This window comes from Nannobrachium achirus (genome assembly GCF_963921795.1).
Source record: "Nannobrachium achirus genome assembly, chromosome: 22".
Classification (NCBI taxonomy): Eukaryota; Metazoa; Chordata; class Actinopteri; order Myctophiformes; family Myctophidae; genus Nannobrachium; species Nannobrachium achirus.
Genome location: NC_137829.1, coordinates 53,421,823 through 53,442,820, shown reverse-complemented (window position 1 = coordinate 53,442,820; position 20,998 = coordinate 53,421,823). Strand labels below are relative to the sequence as shown.

General features: G+C 43.0%; 1 protein-coding gene across 1 annotated transcript in view; it reads right to left on the bottom strand.

Moving 5' to 3' along the window:
- asmt (acetylserotonin O-methyltransferase) overlaps nt 1-14,157 on the bottom strand; it is a gene marked incomplete at both ends in the record, with an annotated part of 78,688 nt that extends 64,531 nt beyond the window's left edge. Inside the window, 3 exons of the mRNA XM_080753503.1 lie at nt 8,955-9,084; nt 10,665-10,842; nt 14,050-14,157. Of these exons, the coding sequence (XP_080609629.1) occupies nt 8,955-9,084; nt 10,665-10,842; nt 14,050-14,157 (416 nt within the window). The remainder of the gene's footprint in view (nt 1-8,954; nt 9,085-10,664; nt 10,843-14,049) is intronic.
- Between the last annotated feature and the right edge of the window lie 6,841 nt (nt 14,158-20,998).

Here is a 20,998-nt window from a genome sequence, read left to right as displayed (position 1 = left end):
GATTAGTTGATTTTTCTTATTTTTTTTATCCAGGCCCTGTTTTTTGCATGTGAACTGAATCTAACTGATGGCTTAGTTTGGTTTTCAGAAAAACTACATTTCCCAGAATGCAGCAGCTAAGATAGCTGCTTGTTGCAATCAGTTTGATTTGTCAGCACCTGGCCGCAACACAGCTTCTCCGAGTCAGGCAATCCAAATGTTTTTGCTCTTAACCACCGAGCTCTGCTTCACTGTGTAGCTGGCTCTCGAAGGGACTCTTCCATCGAGCAGTAAGCAAAACTCCACTATGTTCTCCTCTGTCGCACATTTGCTCTGTATTTTGCCACATTGCTAATGGTGGTTCTATCTGTTCCCATTGTAGGCAAATTAGGAGCTGCATCTGAGTCTTGGAAGAGAAATGGCATGTGTTAATGGAAGCAACGGCATACTGTGAAACATATGTTTCGAATGTAACCCCTGTTTGTTAAGTTCTGGAAAGAAGCATATTTTGAGTTAAAAGCCCCGGTTTTGGGAAGAACTTTATTTCATGTTTTAGGGGAACGCCCCATTGAATAAAACAACGCTTATTGCGTTTTCACCTTGAGAACTGTTTCCGTGTGCTGGTTTGGGTTCAGACTTCACAATACTTAATGTTTAAAAACTTTATTTGAAGACGTGTTAAAAGCCCCGGTTTTGGGAAGAACTTTATTTCATGTTTTAGGGGAACGCCCCATTGAATAAAACAACGCTTATTGCGTTTTCACCTTGAGAACTGTTTCCGTGTGCTGGTTTGGGTTCAGACTTCACAATACTTAATGTTTAAAAACTTTATTTGAAGACGTTTACTACTTGAATTATTTGAAAACATTGTGATTTAAAAGACATGCCTGAAAATGGCTAGGTTGTTAACCCTCTGTTTTGAAGGTTTACAACCTGATGACCAACTCTTCAACAAAGACAACTAATGAAAAAGTTGGAAAATAAAGATATTGAGTTAAAACCTTGAGGAGTTCTTTGGAACTATTTTATGTCTGTTGCATATAGTCTTTTGCATACATGTTGTGTAGAGGTCAATTTGTGCTTTCACCAATAACTATGCCGATTAGTGTAAAATCGGCAGAGTCTCTGTCATTTATAGCGCCACCAGAAGGCCGAAAACGCATTCTTCGATATTACTCCTTCAGATTTTATCCGATAATCACACAAATGGGCACACAGTATCTCTACAGTGATGTAATCATGACGGATTTGTCCAATATCATATTCTATCTAATTGGCTAACATTGAATTCCAAGGTTTGCAGGATTGCTCCTTTTTGAACAAAATGTCTCAAACGCAGCCTGCTATTTGTGTGAGATTTTGCACACACATTCCCACTAGGCCAAGGAACAGATGCCACCCTTCTCACATTGGCCTGTTATAGAGTCACCAGAAGGCCAAAAAAAACACCTGACCTGTTCGGAAGAACACTGCTTCTAGTTTCTCTTTGATGTCTTCTTTGCTTTCCCTTGATGCTTTTGCCTTGGCCACTTTATCGCTGCTTGCAGCTATATTTATTATTATTATTCTTCCGCCACTTTTGCTCTAGCGGCTAGACCGTGCAGTCGCTTTTTACGAAACTCTGCAGTATGGCAGAGGACTATGCCAAACGGCTAAAACGCGAAGCTCGCAACAATCGGCCAAAGGGTGGCGCTGTAGGAAGCCTTCGAAAGTGCAAACTTTGAACTGGTGTAGCTCATGCCCTGTTTCAGGTACAGCAATGAAACCTGTATACACTTATGCGTCTCCTCATGCCGAACAACTTTTACGCTCTGACTTTTGACCTCTGACCTTTACCTCTCCCACAATTTTGAATTCTATGAAAAACAGTAAAAATGTATCTCCTCCTGGGATTTTCGCGTAACGTGCGCGAAACTTTTTTTACATGAACTTTGGACCAATACGGTCTGAAAAGTTAGCCGGATTTTCTTTAAAGCAAAACATTATTTTTTAATAATTAACCGTATAATGCAGTTTCATGCAAATTATTCTTCTGCCTCTAAATCATACTGCAAAGTGACACGTTCATGGCAGTATGGCAGAGGACCATGCCAAACGGCTAAAACGCGAAGCTCGCAACAATCGGCCAAAGGGTGGCGCTGTAGGAAGCCTTCGAAAGTGCAAACTTTGAACTGGTGTAGCTCATGCCCTGTTTCAGGTACAGCAATGGAACCTGTATACACTTATGCGTCTCCTCATGCCGAACAACTTTTACACTCTGACTTTTGACCTCTGACCTTTACTTCTCCTCACAATTTTGAATTCTATGAAAAACAGTAAAAATGTATCTCCTCCTGGGATTTTCGCGTAACGTGCGCGAAACTTTTTTTACATGAACTTTGGACCAATACGGTCTGAAAAGTTAGCCGGATTTTCTTTAAAGCAAAACATTATTTTTTAATAATTAACCGTATAATGCAGTTTCATGCAAATTATTCTTCTGCCTCTAAATCATACTGCAAAGTGACACGTTCATGGCAGTATGGCAGAGGACCATGCCAAACGGCTAAAACGCGAAGCTCGCAACAATCGGCCAAAGGGTGGCGCTGTAGGAAGCCTTCGAAAGTGCAAACTTTGAACTGGTGTAGCTCATGCCCTGTTTCAGGTACAGCAATGGAACCTGTATACACTTATGCGTCTCCTCATGCCGAACAACTTTTACGCTCTGACTTTTGACCTCTGACCTTTACTTCTCCCACAATTTTGAATTATATGAAAAACAGTAAAAATGTATCTCCTCCTGGGATTTTCGCGTAATGTGCGCGAAACTTTTTTTACATGAACTTTGGACCAATACGGTCTGAAAACTTAGGCGGATTTTCTTTAAAGCGAAACATTATTTTTTAATAATTCACTCAATGTTGCAGTTATATGCAAATTATTCTTCTGCCTCTAAATCATACATGCAAAGTGACACATTCATGGCATTTGGCAAATATGTAGAGGATTAGTCCAAATATCACTGAAAGCAATCTTACTCCAATTGGCCAAAGGGGGGCGCTATACGAAGCGTTTGAAAACTCAAACTTTAAAGGGGCATAAGTCATGCCTCGTTTCGTTTGAAGACATGCAACCTGCTTACACGCGTGCCTTGACTCAAGCTGAAGACATCTGTGTCTTTGTTAAGTAAGCTCCGCCCTTCGATTTTCCGCCTTTTGGAGCAGTTCGTAAAACACTTAAACCCGCTTTTATTCCGGAACTTTCGCGTCATGTGCACGGAACTTTTTTTACATGAACTTTGGACCAATATCTAAAGATCTGTCAGATCGGATTTTTTAAACATTGAAACATGCTTTTTTAATAGTTCAATCAACATTGCAAGTTGTATGCAAATTATTCTTCTGCCTCTAAAACATACATGCAAAGTAACATTTTCATGATGAACTACCGTAGAGGGTAAGTCCAAATATCACTGAAACCAAAAAGAATCATATTTGAACTGGGGACCCCCCACCCTGACGTGAGTAGGGTTTTCCCATGATCTGGTCCTTAGGCTAGATGCAGAATAGAGCTGGGACGTTCGCGAACGAATCAAATCTTTTGAACGGCTCTTTGAAGTGAACGTTGGGATCCGGTTCGCGCAGTAGAGAGCCGTTCATTTGGGGGGGAGACCCCCTCCCCCCAATTCAACATCTCCTTGCTACTCCACTGAGTACTGACTGAGTACAGTGAGTGAGTGAGAGAGAGAGAACAAGTGGAGGAGCGAGTTCATTGTTGCCTGCTTGTTTTTTTTAGGTGTTTTATGAATAACAAAAGTCAAGGTAGCTTAATTTACACACACATTTTATGATCGATGGTACTGTCTCACTTCAAATAGCCATAAATCCCACCTCTAATGCAGAATGGTTAGGCACAGGTGTGTGTGTGTGTGTGTGTGTGTGTGTGTGTGTGTGTGTGTGTGTGTGTGTGTGTGTGTGTGTGTGTGTGTGTGTGTGTGTGTGTGTGTGTGTGTGTGTGTGTGTGTGCGTGCGTGCGTGCGTGCGTGCGTGCGTGCGTGCGTTATTCTTCTGCCTCTAAAACATACATTCAAAGTCACATTTAAATCACACTTTGCAATAATGTAGGTTAGTGCACTGTGCACTTGTGCACTTGTAACCCACGGTTCAGCGGGAATTACAGTCATTTTATTTTATTTTTCAAATGGAATATATTCTTATTTTTCGCATGCAATGTTTTGACCACGGTCCCTGAGTCACAGCTGCAGAGCATTCGTAATCACCACACCCTGTATAAAGCCAGTCTTTTTTCAGTTTGTTCAGTAACCTCATTGGAGCTGCTGCAGGTTTGTACACATTTCATTTCAAGACTATTCCAATTTCTAACAGCATTACTCCATTTATATTTAACCCACACTATATTGCTTTTAGATCCACCTGACCAACTCTGATATTGACACTGAGGCTGCGTGACTAAGATAATTGGTAAGTGAACATGTGGCTCGGAAATGTTTGTTTCTGGTTTTGGGATTGGAATGTAAAAAGATTCATTTCGGTAATGTAATTATTGCTTGTAGATAAGCAGATTTGTCGACTTTATTTAGTTTTAAGCTTGTAGATCGGCTGATTAGTTGATTTTTTTAGTTTTTTTGCCTGTGAACTGAATCTTAATTGTTTGGTTTTCAGAAAAACTACATTTCCCAGAATGCAGCAGCTAAGATGGTTGCTTGTTGGGCGTCGGCCGATTGAATCCATCTGAACAGTTTGAACAAAACACTGCTGAGTTGAGTGTGTGCTGCTCTGTTAACCGGTAAGACTGTTTGCTTGTATTTTGTATGGTCTCTTTTACCGTTTTACTGTGTTATTTTGGTTCTATCGTTTACAGTGAGAATGTGTTTTATATTGTCAGGAGTGTGCAGTTGTGGATTATTGCCTGTGTCCACTATTGTTTGGGGTGTGGCCTCATCTCTTTCTTCAATGTAAGCATTTAACTAAAGAGATGTGAGTATTATTGCGACTGTTAGGTCGCAGTTACTATCGAAACCTCCACCGGCTGTCACTCTGTCCGTGTGACATCATACTTTTGCCCTATTCATATCTCCGTTACCATTGCCCCTATCCATGCCAAACTTTGCACACACTCCTTGGCTGCCTGATTTCTCACATGGCCCTCCAGCGCCACCATGAGGCCGATTCTTGCAAAACATTTGCGAACACTGCTCCTACAGATTTTGGCCTAAAATCACACAAATTGATTGTCAAATCACAACCTCCGTCCCTGATTTCACACATGCCCCTCTCTAGCGCCACCATCAGACAGATTTTTGCAAAACACATTTTACAACACTGCTCCTACAGATTTTGGCCTAAAATCACGCAAATTGGATGGCAAATCACAACCTCCAAATCAGCAGATCTGTTGACTTTATTTTGTTTTAACCTTGTAGATCGGCTGATTAGTTGATTTTTCTTATTTTTTTTATCCAGGCCCTGTTTTTTGCATGTGAACTGAATCTAACTGATGGCTTTGCTTGGTTTTCAGAAAAAACTACATTTCCCAGAATGCAGCAGCTAAGATGGCTGCTTGTTGCAATCAGTTTGATTTGTCAGCACCTGGCCGCAACACAGCTTCTCCGAGTCAGGCAATCCAAATGTTTTTGCTCTTAACCACCGAGCTCTGCTTCACTGTGTAGCTGGCTCTCGAAGGGACTCTTCCATCGAGCAGTAAGCAAAACTCCACTATGTTCTCCTCTGTCGCACATTTGCTCTGTATTTTGCCACATTGCTAATGGTGGTTCTATCTGTTCCCATTGTAGGCAAATTAGGAGCTGCATCTGAGTCTTGGAAGAGAAATGGCATGTGTTAATGGAAGCAACAGCATACTGTGAAACATATGTTTCGAATGTAACCCCTGTTTGTTAAGTTCTGGAAAGAAGCATATTTTGAGTTAAAAGCCCCGGTTTTGGGAAGAACTTTATTTCATGTTTTAGGGGAACACCCCATTGAATAAAACAACGCTTATTGCGTTTTCACCTTGAGAACTGTTTCCGTGTGCTGGTTTGGGTTCAGACTTCACAATACTTAATGTTTAAAAACTTTATTTGAAGACGTGTTAAAAGCCCCGGTTTTGTGAAGAACTTTATTTCATGTTTTAGGGGAACGCCCCATTGAATAAAACAACGCTTATTGCGTTTTCACCTTGAGAACTGTTTCCGTGTGCTGGTTTGGGTTCAGACTTTACAATACTTAATGTTTAAAAACTTTATTTGAAGACGTTTACTACTTGAATTATTTGAAAACATTGTGATTTAAAAGACATGCCTGAAAATGGCTAGGTTGTTAACCCTCTGTTTTGAAGGTTTACAACCTGATGACCAACTCTTCAACAAAGACAACTAATGAAAAAGTTGGAAAATAAAGATTGAGTTAAAACCTTGAGGAGTTCTTTGGAACTATTTTATATCTGTTGCATATAGTCTTTTGCATACATGTTGTGTAGAGGTCAATTTGTGCTTTCACCAATAACTATGCCGATTAGTGTAAAATCGGCAGAGTCTCTGTCATTTATAGCGCCACCAGAAGGCCGAAAATGCATTCTTCGATATTACTCCTTCAGATTTTATCCGATAATCACACAAATGTGCACACAGTATCTCTACAGTGATGTAATCATGATGGATTTGTCCAATATCATATTCTATCTAATTGGCTAACATTGAATTCCAAGGTTTGCAGGATTGCTCCTTTTTGAACAAAATGTCTCAAACGCAGCCTGCTATTTGTGTGAGATTTTGCATGCACATTCCCACTAGGCCAAGGAACAGATGCCACCCTTCTCACATTGGCCTGTTATAGCGCCACCAGCGGGTCAATTTTTGCAAAACCCATTTTTGGAACAAAATGCCTCAAATCCCGCATGCAGCGTCCGATTGCCGTGAAAGGCCAAAGAACACGTGGTACCCTTTTGACTTTGGCCTATTATAGTCACCACTAGGCAAAAAAAAAAAACACCTGACCTGCCGGAGACCTGTTCGGAAGAACACTGCTTCCAGTTTTTCTTTGATTTCTTCTTTGCTTTCCCTTGATGCCTTTTTGCTTTCCTGCTATTTATGCCTTGGCCACTTTATCGCTGCTTGCAGCTATATTTATTATTATTATTATTACCCTTATTAGTGTTGTTGCTATAGGCAACACTCTATTGTTCACTCTATTGTTCTAGGTCAGAGAACTTTTATGCCAGCTAAACTGAATCTGTTTTTTGTTAGCCTTTTAACTGAACTTATCTGGGTTGTAAGGCCAGATATCTTGGACAATATAATGTCCAATCAGATTCAGACAGGATTGGTCATGATTTACTTGACATCACAATATTAATATAAATGGGATGGAATTCACTTCCCAGTGGATTCCTGGCGACTTGTGTCAGTGCAACCACACTTGCAATTTCCCATAATTGCACCTTTCTATAAGTACGGTTGCTATAAGCAATTGTTCTCGGTCCAATTTAATATTTGTTTTGGGGCTTTTATGTCTTTATTGATAGGACATTAGACTGACAGTTCTAAATTGATAGGAAAGTAGACTGACAGGTCTTTATTGATAGGACAGTAGACTGACAGGTCTTTATTGATAGGACAGTAGACTAACAGGTCTTTATTGATAGGACAGTAGACTGACAGGTCTTTATTGATAGGACAGTAGACTGACAGCTCTTTATTGATAGGACAGTAGACTGACAGGTCTTTATTGATAGGACAGTAGACTAACAGGTCTTTATTGATAGGACAGTAGACTAACAGGTCTTTATTGATAGGACAGTAGACTGACAGGTCTTTATTGATAGGACAGTAGACTGACAGGTCTTTATTGATAGGACAGTAGACTGACAGCTCTTTATTGATAGGACAGTAGACTGACAGGTCTTTATTGATAGGACAGTAGACTAACAGGTCTTTATTGATAGGACAGTAGACTAACAGGTCTTTATTGATAGGACAGTAGACTGACAGCTCTTTATTGATAGGACAGTAGACTAACAGGTCTTTATTAATAGGACAGTAGACTGACAGGTCTTTATTGATAGGACAGTAGACTAACAGGTCTTTATTGATAGGACAGTAGACTGACAGTTCTTTATTGATAGGACAGTAGACTAACAGGTCTTTATTGATAGGACAGTAGACTGACAGGTCTTTATTGATATGACAGTAGACTGACAGGAGATGGAGAGAGAGATGGGCAGTGACACACGGCAAAGGTCGTCGGGATCGGGACTTGAACCCGCAACACGCTGTCAGGCATCAGAGCCTATGTGGTATGTGCCTGGACCGGTAGGCCAGTGAACCTGCTTTTTGAAGCGGTGAAAGCCGCTTCCAAGGTGTGGCTTTGTCTGTCCCGTACATGTCCCGCCATCTGATTGGTCAATTTTGTCTGTCCCGTACATGTCCCGTCCCATGCATGCTTGACCAATTGAGGATTGATCAAGCTTCACATGCCAATTTGGCCCTCCAGACAAAATCATTCATTCATTCAGAATTCGTAAAAATATAGAACTAAGCACATAGAAAGTATAGATCTAGAACATAGAATGTATAGATCTAGAACACACATTTCATAGCTCTAGAACACATAGACAAAAAATTCACCGCTTCACTTCGAACCGAGGTTTGATTTTTATAAACTTTTGCACAAAGGTAAAAGTATCAGCATGCTACTGACCTGATAGCATAATGCTACTGACCTGACAGCATAATTCTACTGACCTGACAGCATAATGCTACTGACCTGACAGCATGGGTCAGGTAATGCTACTGACCTGATAGCATAATGCTACTGACCTGATAGCATAATGCTACTGACCTGACAGCATAATGCTACTGACCTGACAGCATAATGCTACTGACCTGATAGCATAATGCTACTGACCTGACAGCATAATGCTACTGACCTGACAGCATAATGCTACTGACCTGACAGCATGGGTCAGGTAATGCTACTGACCTGACTGCGTCAGTGAGGTAATGCCAGCAGAGGTAGATGGTCCTGGAGTTATACTGGATGGAGTGGTAGAGAGAGAGAGGGCTGCTGCGTGTCAGGTACACACCAGCCTGCTCCGAATTACTGTAGCACACTGAGACAGAGAGACACCCACACACACAGGGAGAGAGAGAGAGGGAAGGAGAGGTGGATAGCAGTTGAATGAGTGAGGGCAGATCTACAAGCTCACATTGTTGTACCCTGGAAACCAGGCCAATCTGCCAGTCAAAAAGAATAATAATTTTAGCCCTCTGCAGATTTGGCCAGGCTCCGCTTGGTTGCGATTGGATGTCCCTGCCCCAAAAGTTGTGGCGCACCAATCAGGGCCGGCGGGTTTATCAGCAGAGGCATTTTTTTATTCGCCCCTTAGAAATGCAGGTTCCATACAGAGATTCCAGACTAATTTCTACGCAGTGATATGTCTGTGGAAATATGATCTGGACATACTGTATCCCTGGGGGAATTATGGATACAATGTTGACACATAAAGGGAAATGGGTGTAATTTGTACTACTGGTCCTGTTTTCTTTTTCACCCAAGTTTGGTCGTTATGCCAACTCTAGTCTTGCGTAGCAATCTCCTAATGCTATAGAGTCTGGAACGGCAGGTCCCGAACGGCGAGTATCGGAAGTAGCCGCTGCTGCACTGAACTGTAGTCCCATTGGAAACATAACAGAAACACAATAGCTCAGACAAAGTCATTCGAGCGGCCTATTCTTGTTATGGGTGTATAGTTTAAGAAAACATTTGAAAACATCATGGAGGTAACACCAATAACACCAGAGAAAGACGAAATAACGCCCCCAGAAATATTGAAAGGAGACATAACGCTTCCAGTAGGACATGTTATTGCTACTGCACCAAGGGAGCGGTTGCGTCACATCCACTTTATCTCACACTCATCGTTTCTATTTCCGTTTGCCAGACTGTATGCTGGGAGCATTTGCCCAAATCGCGGAGGCAACAGTCTGGCCACGCGAGACTACAGAGACTACAGAGACTACAGAGAGACTATATGCCAACTCTATATGTATGACTGATTCACTATGACTAGGACTAGTGGTTCTCAATGTTTTATTTGCAGGGACCCCCTTAACTCTGAGAGTACAATGACCAATGACATTGTACCTGTTATTGCTCTTTATGTGTTTCTGCTACTCATTTTATCCGCAGGCCTCCAAGCTCACAACGCGACGCGTTGTGAGCTTGGAGGTCGGCTATTTTCGTGCTTGATACCACACTGAACTAAGCATAATCAAGTGAATACTGAAGATACTGGCGTAACGAATCTACTCAGAGAGGGCAATTCTTTCACCATAAGATGCTGCATTCAAGTTCAGGAGAGTTTGGACAAAGGCAATTCTCTTGAACGCTGCCTTCAGGTATGGCATGGAAAGGAGGGCATTTGAAATAGTGAAAACTGCATTCATGGTCTGGAGAGGACACTTTTTACAGACGGATAAAAGGGCAGGGGCTCAAGCCCCCTTTGATGTCTATGTGTGTGTGCACGTGCCTGATTCTATGTAGAAGGTGAAGGGAAACGTCTGTACCGACCTTGTCCCTGGTCCTGTCCTGGACCTTGTCCCTGGTCCTGGTCCTGTCCTGGACCTTGTCCCTGGTCCTGGTCCTGTCCTGGACCTTGTCCCTGGTCCTGGTCCTGGTCCTGTCCTGGACCTTGTCCCTGCTCCTGGCTGTGTGCATTGAGCAGCTCCATCCCGACACAGGCAGCCAGCAGTCTCTGCATGCCATCCAGACTGGCTCCTAGCGTCTGGGATATCTCCACCGCAGACAGGGGGCGCTGTGAGCCCTGCAGCAGGTCAAACACCCCCAGCTCGCATGCTGTGAAGAGTGTCTGGACAAGAGAACAACAGAGGACCAAGTTAGAATGGAAAACGTTGTCCCTACTGCACACAGTGTGCAGACAAAACAACATGTCACCATGTTAACAAGCAGCAGAAAAATATACGGCAGAACTCATTATATATTTCCCCCCAAAGGGGAGCTCAACCAATACCCCAGCTAACACCACTCCCAGATTTTCCACACCTCAATTACACCTCATTGGCTAAGGGCCCTGCCTTTATACTGTCAGCGACGGAACTCAAATACAATCATGCCACCTCATTGGCTAGTGGCTCTGCCTTTTTACTGTCTGTGGCGGAAAATGCCAACTGTCTGCGACGGAAATAGGCGGGCGAGCCCACGATAAAAACTCTTTTTGTTTTTCCTTAATTTCTTATGTTTGCCAACGTAACTATATTCTGCAGCGTGTTAACTGTCATGTGAAGCTCAACCAATCCTCCAGCTAACACCACTCCCAGATGTGTTTCCGCCAATTGTTCCCTAACCCTCATTGGCTAAGGGCCCTGCCTTTGTACTGTCTGCGGCGGAACTTGGTAAATAAACTAGACCAGGTCAACCTGGTTGTGCCAGCCAGACCCCCTGTCTGTCATCATCATTTATGACATCATGCCTTTTGTAGGTATGTCATCATCATGTCATCATCATATATACCCTTTATATAGAAAACCCGGACCGACATTTGCTTATGTATAGGCCTACCCATTTCATGGGTCTGGCAATAATGAAGATAACATGGTGTTCTCGCCTTTCAGGCGAGCCCACAATTAACTTTTTCAGTGCCAGATGTTGTTATTTATTAATGGGTTTTGTGCCAGCAAAAGCACCTTACCTTTGCGATGTTATAGACAAAGATGTATTATTATTTTTTTCATAATTATTATTTTATTTTCTCCTTAAATAGGTGTACCATGGCTCTACCAGCAGTAGAGGGCAGCCTCATGCAAGAATTAATGTGAAAATGGCCGCAGTAGACTGCCCTAGGTCAAGGCAGCTCAGTCGCTACAGAGCAATAGATCCAGAGAAAATAACATGGCATAGCTCAGGGGTAGAGAAAATGGTATTAGAGCACGAAGGGTATAAATCCCGAAGGGTTCCCAGTTCGAATCCGGGCTCCCCCTGAGTTAATGTCAAAGGGTCCTTGGGCAAGACTCTGAACCCCTAATTGCTCCTGGTGAGTAGGTTGGTGCCTTGCATGGCTTCCTCCGCCACCGGTGTATGAATGTGTGTGTGAATGGGTGAATGTAATGCACAATCTATGTAAAGCGCTTTGGATTAAAAGCGCTATATAAATGCACCATTTACCATTTTACCATTTTATGCTAACGTCCAGTGGGTTTTTGAGAGTACTTTTACGGGCGCTGTCTCTACGGTACACACCCGCGCGACCCCTCATCAGTTTACAGACATCAAACCAAGGTACAAAAGAACGAGCCAAAGAACGTACAATTGGCATTGCGCCGCCGTCAAAAATGGGGCGAACGGGAACGTTCAAAGCGTGGATAGAGTTAAAGACAGGGTGAAATCAAAAACATGTTTTTCACACTTTTAGAGCATATCTGTAGTGATAATATGGCCATACCCAACACTAGATGCCAAAAAAAATTAAATAAACAATTTTTGTGTATATTTATATCAAAGCTCCCTAAATAGGCCATTCTTAATTACTTCCTATGAACAGAAATTCAAAAAGTGATGACATAGACAGGTCCGCTTGCATATAAATGAACCTTTGATTACATTCACCTGTTTGTTTCCCATTGCTGGCTCCCATTACTCCCATTACTCAGATTATAAATCCCATCGCCTGAAGGGCTGGTCCCCTCGGATTGGTTCAGAAACACACAGGCTTCCTTTTCAAACTGAAACTTCAAAATAAAATACCCCAAATAGTCATTTCATTGGGTCTTTAATACGACCCAAACCCTGTATCAAATATGTGCACCTAAACCCTGTACCCAGCAGTGTATGACACTTCGGGGGCCATAACTGTTTGAGACACCGGTTGGGAATTGGAAGTTAGGCAGTTTGAACCCCGGCTCATCCAATATTCTATTAATGAAGTGTCCTTGAGAAAGACTCTTAAGGAGCCCTAACTTCTCCCCTGTGAGATCATCATGACCATCAGTACAGCCTAAAGCAACCAAAGTGATTGCCAACAGGGGGTTGGTAACTAGTTTTGCAATCGGCACAGAAACAGTATTTCCAGGGGGTCCCCAGCAAAATTATTATTATTCTTTTTTTTTAAACAACGCATCGCACTGCGTCGCGTTGTGAGCTTGGAGGTCGGCTATTTTCGGTCCTAAAGCATAATCAAGTGAATACTGAAGATACTGGCATAACAGCATGGATTTCTACACGGAGAGGACAATTCTTTCAACGGAAGATGCTGCATTCAAGTTCAAGGGAGTTTGAACAAGGCAATTCTCTTGAATGCTGCCCTCGGGTATGGCATGGAAAGAGGGGGCGTTTTCATTTCTTTCACCATAGTGAAAACTGCAAAAAAAACTGGGAGAGGGCACTTTTTACAGACGGATAAAAGGACAGGGGCTCAAGCCCCCTTTGATGTCTATGTGTGCACCTGCCTGGTCCTTGAACTGGGAATTGGGAAGTGTTGCTCTAGTCTACAACAGTGGTTCTCAACCTGTGGGTCAGGACCCCCAGGGGGTCCCCAAATTATTTTGGGGGGTCCCCAGATGATTAACTTAATGTGAAACATTGTTTTCTCGCTCAACAGTAAACAAACCAACATAAAGTTTATAGAGGGTATCTATCTGCACACTTCTAAAGTGGCAATTTAAGGACTTTTTAATACCTGTAAAATTGCAAATTAAACATTGGCCAAATTGTCAAATATTAGAGGCAGAACGCCAGAACACACGAGGCGTTGTGAGCATGTAGATCTGCTATTTTCACAATAGAACCATGTTAGACAAAATGTAATGCCTCAACTCTTAGTGCTTGTCAGGGTGGGGGGTCCCCAGTTAAAATATGATTATTTTGGGGGTCACGGCCAGAAAAGGTCTACAAGACATGCATCGTGTAGTGCTTTTACCTTTGAGACGAGGAATCCCTCCATATAATCTGTGTGTAGTGCTTTTACCTTTGAGACGAGGAATCCCTCCATATAATCTGTGTGTAGTGCTTTTACCTTTGAGACGAGGAATCCCTCCATATAATCTGTGTGTAGTGCTTTTACCTTTGAGACGAGGAATCCCTCCATATAATCTAGGATCTTCTTGGGGTTCCCTGCAGGCACAGCTGCTGCCGTCCGCTCTGACAAAGTCATTCCAGGAGAGTCAGCCATCGTGAGCGCAGAGGACGGGAGAGTCAGTGACCCTCTGTCTACAGAATGAGTGATAGAGTCTCTACTGAAGCTCTCTGCCTGTCTGGGAGTCAGTCTATCTATGAACCGCTCTGCCTGTCTGGGAGTCCGTCTATCTATGACGTGACGCTAGGACTGGTTTGTCCCCCTCTTTATGTGTCCGGGTCCCGGGGGCAGGGGCGTCACAAGGGGTAGGAAAGTGGGACTGAGTTACCAGGGCCAAAGTTGGAGGGGCCCTAATAACTTTAGCTATTGAAAAATAGCAGATATACAAGCTCACAGCGCGGCACCGAGTGCCGCGCTGCGAGCTTGTAGATCTGCTATTTTTGAAAAGTCGTGAACATTTTTGCAAATCTTTGAATATATGTATTTTTTAAGCGAACATTTGTAACTCAAATTTTGCTTCTGGGGTGTCCCTGGAACAAAATATTTTGAGATAGGGGTCCGTGGCTAAATACATATCATTATGGGGTCCTTCACATGAAAATGTTTGAGCACCACTGACATGGAAACATAGGTTTCTTGCACACATTTTCACAATTTTTCAAAAATAGCAGATCTACAAGCTCGCAGCGCGGCACTCGGTGCCGCGCTGTGAGCTTGTATATCTGCTATTTTTCAATAGTTAACATTCATGGGGGGCCCGCAGTGAATCCTTGTACCCAGGGCCCAGAATTTGGTGTGACGCCCCTGCCCGGGGGAGACCAGACCAGAGCACTGTGAGAGTAGTAGTGGGCTAAAGCCGATTACAGCCAGATAACCCAGATTAGAGCTCAGGGCTCAGGTCTGCATCGTACAAAGAAACGACTCTTATGGAAACACACTTACACAATACGCCTTGTTTGTTAACTTTGAGACCTAGTGCAGGGGGTCTTCAACAGGGGGTCCGGGACCCCTAGGGGTTCCTCAGAGTTACTACAGGGGGTCCTCCAAATCTTTGAGTGATAGAAAGTTTTTTTTCTACTTTTTTATATTAACCACTTGAACCCTAGTGTCAATATTCGGAGAACTTTAGCCGAAAATAGCCGATCTACAAGCTCACAGCGTCTCGTGCTGCGAGGCGTTGTGAGCTTGTACATCAGCTATTTTCAGCAAAGAGCTTCGGTGGAGAGGGGAAAAAGAGCAGACTAAGTACAGAGTGAAAGGTCAACTTTATTAAGTGTTTACGGTTCAAGTGGTTAAATATATGAAAACACAAATTGATATGAATCCAAAATACACTGATGATTGTGCTGTCAAACTATGAAACTATATGGAATCTATGAACAGGTTGTGGGGGTCCCTGCTTCATCTCTCTCTCAACTAAAGGGGTCCCCCCACCACCAAAGTCCCCTGGGGGTCCCCGTACCGCACTTTGAGAATCACTGGTTCACACACACACACACACACACACACACACACACACACACACGCACACACAGTCACACACGCACACACACACACACACGCGCACACACACACACACGCGCACACACACACAGTCACGCACGCACGCACACACACACACACACACACACACACACACACACACACACACACACACACACACACACACACACACACACACACACACACACAGTTAAACAATCCATCCTGCTTTCCTTTAGTGGCAGCATTGTTTTAATCAGACTGTGACCCCAGGCAGTGGTTGAGGCCAGCACTCTTGCAGACGTGGGGATGAGCGAGACCAACTTGTTGAACACGTACGGTCGTACGCGATGAAAAATGAACCCACCTTTCTGTACCATATGGTGTGATGAGAACACCTGGACTGTGATGAGAACACCTGGGCTGTGATGAGAACACCTGGACTGTGATGAGAACACCTGGACTGTGATGAGAACACCTGGGCTGTGATGAGAACACCTGGACTGTGATGAGAACACCTGGACTGTGATGAGAACACCTGGACTGTGATGAGAACACCTGGACTGTGATGAGAACACCTGGGCTGTGATGAGAACACCTGGACTGTGATGAGAACACCTGGACTGTGATGAGAACACCTGGACTGTGATGAGAACACCTGGACTGTGATGAGAACACCTGGACTGTGATGAGAACACCTGGACTGTGATCAGAACACCTGGACTGTGATGAGAACACCTGGACTGTGATGAGAACACCTGGACTGTGATGAGAACACCTGGACTGTGATCAGAACACCTGGACTGTGATCAGAACACCTGGACTGTGATGAGAACACCTGGACTGTGATGAGAACACCTGGACTGTGATCAGAACACCTGGACTGTGATGAGAACACCTGGACTGTGATCAGAACACCTGGACTGTGATGAGAACACCTGGACTGTGAGACAAGCTAATGACACGGTGGACTGTCACAGGCTCCCACTAATCAGGCCGACTGCTAATTACTCCTCTGTGGACTTCATTAGCACAGACACATCATGTAGGAGATCACTGTGGGAGGAGTCAGCCACACCATGTAGGAGATCACTGTGGGAGGAGTCACATCATGTAGGAGGTCACTGTGGGAGGAGTCACATCATGTAGGAGATCACTGTGGGAGGAGTCAGCTTCCATCATGTAGGAGATCACTGTGGGAAGAGTCAGCCAGCTTCCATCATGTAGGAGATCACTGTGGGAGGAGTCACACCATGTAGGAGGTCACTGTGGGAGGAGTCACACCATGTAGGAGGTCACTGTGGGAGGAGCCACACCATGTAGGAGATCACTGTGGGAGGAGTCAGCCAGCTTCCATCATGTAGGAGATCACTGTGGGAGGAGTCAGCCAGCTTCCATCAGCTATGGCCAGTGTGTAAGAATAATGATAATAACAATTATTATAACTAGAAAGGTGTGGTTACTGTGACTCGAGTCGCAATAGTGTGTTGCCTATAGCAGGGGTTCTCAACCTTTTCAGGCCGCGACCCCCAAAAGAATCATATTTTAACTAGGGACCCCCCCCCCCCCCCCCCCACCCACCCCCCCCCCCCCCCCACCCACCCTGACAAGCACTAAGAGTTAAGGCATTACTTTGTGTCTACACCAATAGAAGAGAAGTGATAGAGGGCACAATAGAGCAGGGGTTCCCACACTTTTTTGTCTCAGGGCACCCCATGAATATTTTTTAAATCCGAGGCACCCCTACATTACAATTTTCACTCCCAGCACCTTATATTTATAGCATATTGTCGTTGTCGGGTGGAAACCTTGTATGTCCAAAACCGTTCGTTTTGTATTTATCATCTAAAAACTGTACTAAACTAGTGAAAACAGCAGATCTACAAGCACACAGCGCCTCTCATTGCGAGGCGTTGTGTGCTTGTAGATCGGCTGTTTTCACTAGTTTTGTGCGACAGTCTTGTATGATGAAGCAGGGCTTTGCTTTACCAAAAGACGTACACATTTGAAACTCGGAGATACGAGGTTTCTGCCCGACAGTGATGATATTTTAGTGATTATGTTGCGAGGAAAACGTTGCGATAACAGCCATTTTGGTTATAACTGACAGAAAATAACTTTGTACTTCAAGTTTAAAATGACTCTAAATATTAAATAGTGTCCAAATAAATTCCATATATCATAGAGTTATCTCGCGGCACCCCTGGACTGCCGTCACGGCACCCCAGGGTGCCCCGTCACCCACTTTGAAAACCCCTGCAATAGAACTCCATTTGCAGCCTAGGGTGTCCGGATCAGTGCAGCCCGGGCCTGGAACTCCTTCTATTACAGGACAAAGCAGGACATCTCTGTCTGTCTTGTGTCCATTCATGCCCTGTTTACTGCATGTCATGTATTGATAACACTGACCAAGACCAGCGAGGTCCAGTGAGGTAAATACAATCATGTAAAATGGAGATTCCTCCAGTGCTGGCAACTTCTTCCTTGTCTACTGTATGTCTACTGTATGTCATCAACACAAAATCTGCTGTTTTTGACGATGGATCCCCGTATTCCCAAATGTAGTCACTCTGTGGTATCACATGGCAGTGGGCAATGTCCTCCCTTGAAGACAGATGTCCTTTTGAGTTCATTTCGTTCATTTCCAGCTGCCCTCCGCCCTACCACACATTCGTAAGATGAGTTCAAGGAAAGAAGAAGAAAATGTATAAATAAAGGTCTAAGAAGGGCATGATCACACCAAGATAAACTCTTTTTGTGCGCGGCTGCATTGGCAGAATTAGAATATTGCGGTGTGACCCTTAACCCTGCAAGGCCCGAATTAATTTCTACTGGCCAAAAAAAATCCAAAAAAAAATCAGATGGTGTTGTAGGAGTCCTAATCACAGGAAAATGTAATGTTAAAAAATTAATAATGTTTTTGTAAGGTTTTATAGCCATAAATCATAAATCATGCTCTAATTTGCATTTTGGGGATATTTTTCACAAAAATAACATATGTACATGTTCTAGACATTCTAATGATCACGAAAAAATATATTACAGGCATTTTACTTATGTTTTAGTGAGGAATAGCTTTAGTTAAAAAGTGAGATGTTGTTCGTCCAGACGCTGGAATTTCAACTTCTCTTGGAGATGTGAATGTCAGCCCCTGTGGGGGGTATTTATATGCAAATATCGTGGCCAATGGCATTGTAATAATAAAAAATAGGATTTAATGGTGATGTTAACTTTTTCTCTGCCATTTTAAACATAGCTGTAGTAAGCAGCTGCCAAATTGTCCTTACCTTTTAACGTGGGCACGCGCACGCATCGTGCACAATCTGTGCGCGACTCATCTAGTAGACGTGTAGACTCGGTGACAAGCTTTCGAATACAAAAAACCCCATTGAAAAAGACATATCCGTTGCCACGCTGTATCTCTGCTTATCAGCCAGTGTTTACATGAAAAAGCATTGAAAAAAGACAACTGTGCGCTATGGTAACACGTGGACACGTTCGCGCACAAAACGCACGATATGTGCGGGGATCATAATCCAGGCGTGTAGAGACTGGATCAAAGTTTCCAAACGCAAAAATCCGTTTGAAAAACGAGCGTTCCATCGCCCAGTAGCTTCCACTTCTGTTACACAGTAAACCAATGGAGGCGGGACTATGGCCCAGGCTCAGACTGGATACGGAAAGCTGGATCCGGTCCAGACCGGAAATGACCGGATACAGTTAGGGGGGCGGGCCTAAAGAGCCAGAATCAGCGAAAATCTGCACTAATACTTTTAATCCTTTCATAATGATTAAAGCTAATTAAACTTTGCGGGCTCTACGGGCATGGCAGCGCGGTACAGCGGGAAATCTACGGTCTCTACGGGGATCGCGAGGTATGAGTTAATGTAAAAAAAGAACAGGAAAACTAACTATAACATTTTTTAAAAAATGATTTAAAAAACGTTGCCAAAAAGCAACGCTGGGCCTTGCAGGGTTAAGGCTGTATTCATACATGAAGATGCCCACAGATTTGGGAGAAATAAAAACATTACAATGAAGTGCATTATCAAAGCTTTTCCAGCAGCTTAAAGCTTGTAATTCATTAATAACAAAATGTGCACTTTCAACATTAACACGTTGAAGTTTTATTGTTTACCATAGGTTTAGCCTAGAGTATACAAATTGCTTTTCACAAAAAAAAAAAAAAAACATTTAAACTACGACCAAATAAAAGCATTGAAATCTGCTCAATGAGGACAAACTGTATTTAAGCAGTACGGCCACTAGGAAGGATACAAATCCAGTATCGTTTTACATTTTTCATTTTATTCAACAAATAAACATGGGCCGACATGCGCTAGTCAAGGGTGACTGTCCTAGCATTGAAATGTGTCCCTGCACACTGTACACATTATAGGAACAACTCAGTCTTTGACCAACTGTATCATCAATAAGGCAAACAATCAGTCACTAAATGATGTGTACACTTTCTACAAGGTGTTGACTAGAAGCTGGTCAGGACAGTACTTTACCCCCCCATGCAGACCCCCATAACTCAGTACAAATGGAACCAAAAGGACACTTAATGTTCCATTTGTACATTCTCAGTTACACACCCATAAGGGTCCATTTGGTTCCCTATTATCATTAATTCAACCGGGGACTCTCGTCTGGAAACCCCTGGGGGTCCCGGACCCCACTTTGAGAACCACTGCTTTATCTAGAAGAAAGACAATTTCCTGTTAATTTCTGAACTCTTCAGTCTTCATCCATAATCTGGGGTCCAAGATTAGGGTTGGCGCCAAACATTAATTATCAAATACAAGGGACTTGAAATAAGAATACTAGTGACTGACGTTCAGAGTATGACTATCATTGCTGTCAGGCAGAACCATTTATGTCCATATTCCATCTTTCATTTTTGTTTTAATAAATCAATGCCTTATACTTTGTGCAAAGGTTAGCTGATAAAAAATAGCTGATCCACAAGTGTTGCGACTTGCGATTGTCGTGAGCTTGTAGATCTGCTATTCTAGATACAATTTGAATTGTCTACTTGACATGCCCAAAATATTAAACCCAGAGGTCTTCAACAGGGGGTCCGTGGAGGTACTGCAGGGGGTCCCAGAAAGTGTTAGCTTGAATGAAGAAAAAAAAAAGTATAATTTAAAAAATGTCCAATTTTCAAAAATGTCCATTTTTCTCTTAAAATATATAAAAAGAAATCCACATTTAAGTTAAAAATAAATCATGATTCTGTCCATTTTGAACAGCTTGTAAAGGCTAAAGTATTAACAAGCTTAAACACGTTTCTTGTTTCCATTTCCTGGAAGGTAAAGGTTTTGGGCAGACCAAGGTGACCATATCAATTATTCAACACAATAATCCACCCAAAGTCTGTGCCAGGGGTTTTCCCTTATAAAAGGGTCATGAGTTCCCGAAAACTCAAAACAAGTTGACAGAGTAAGCCTGT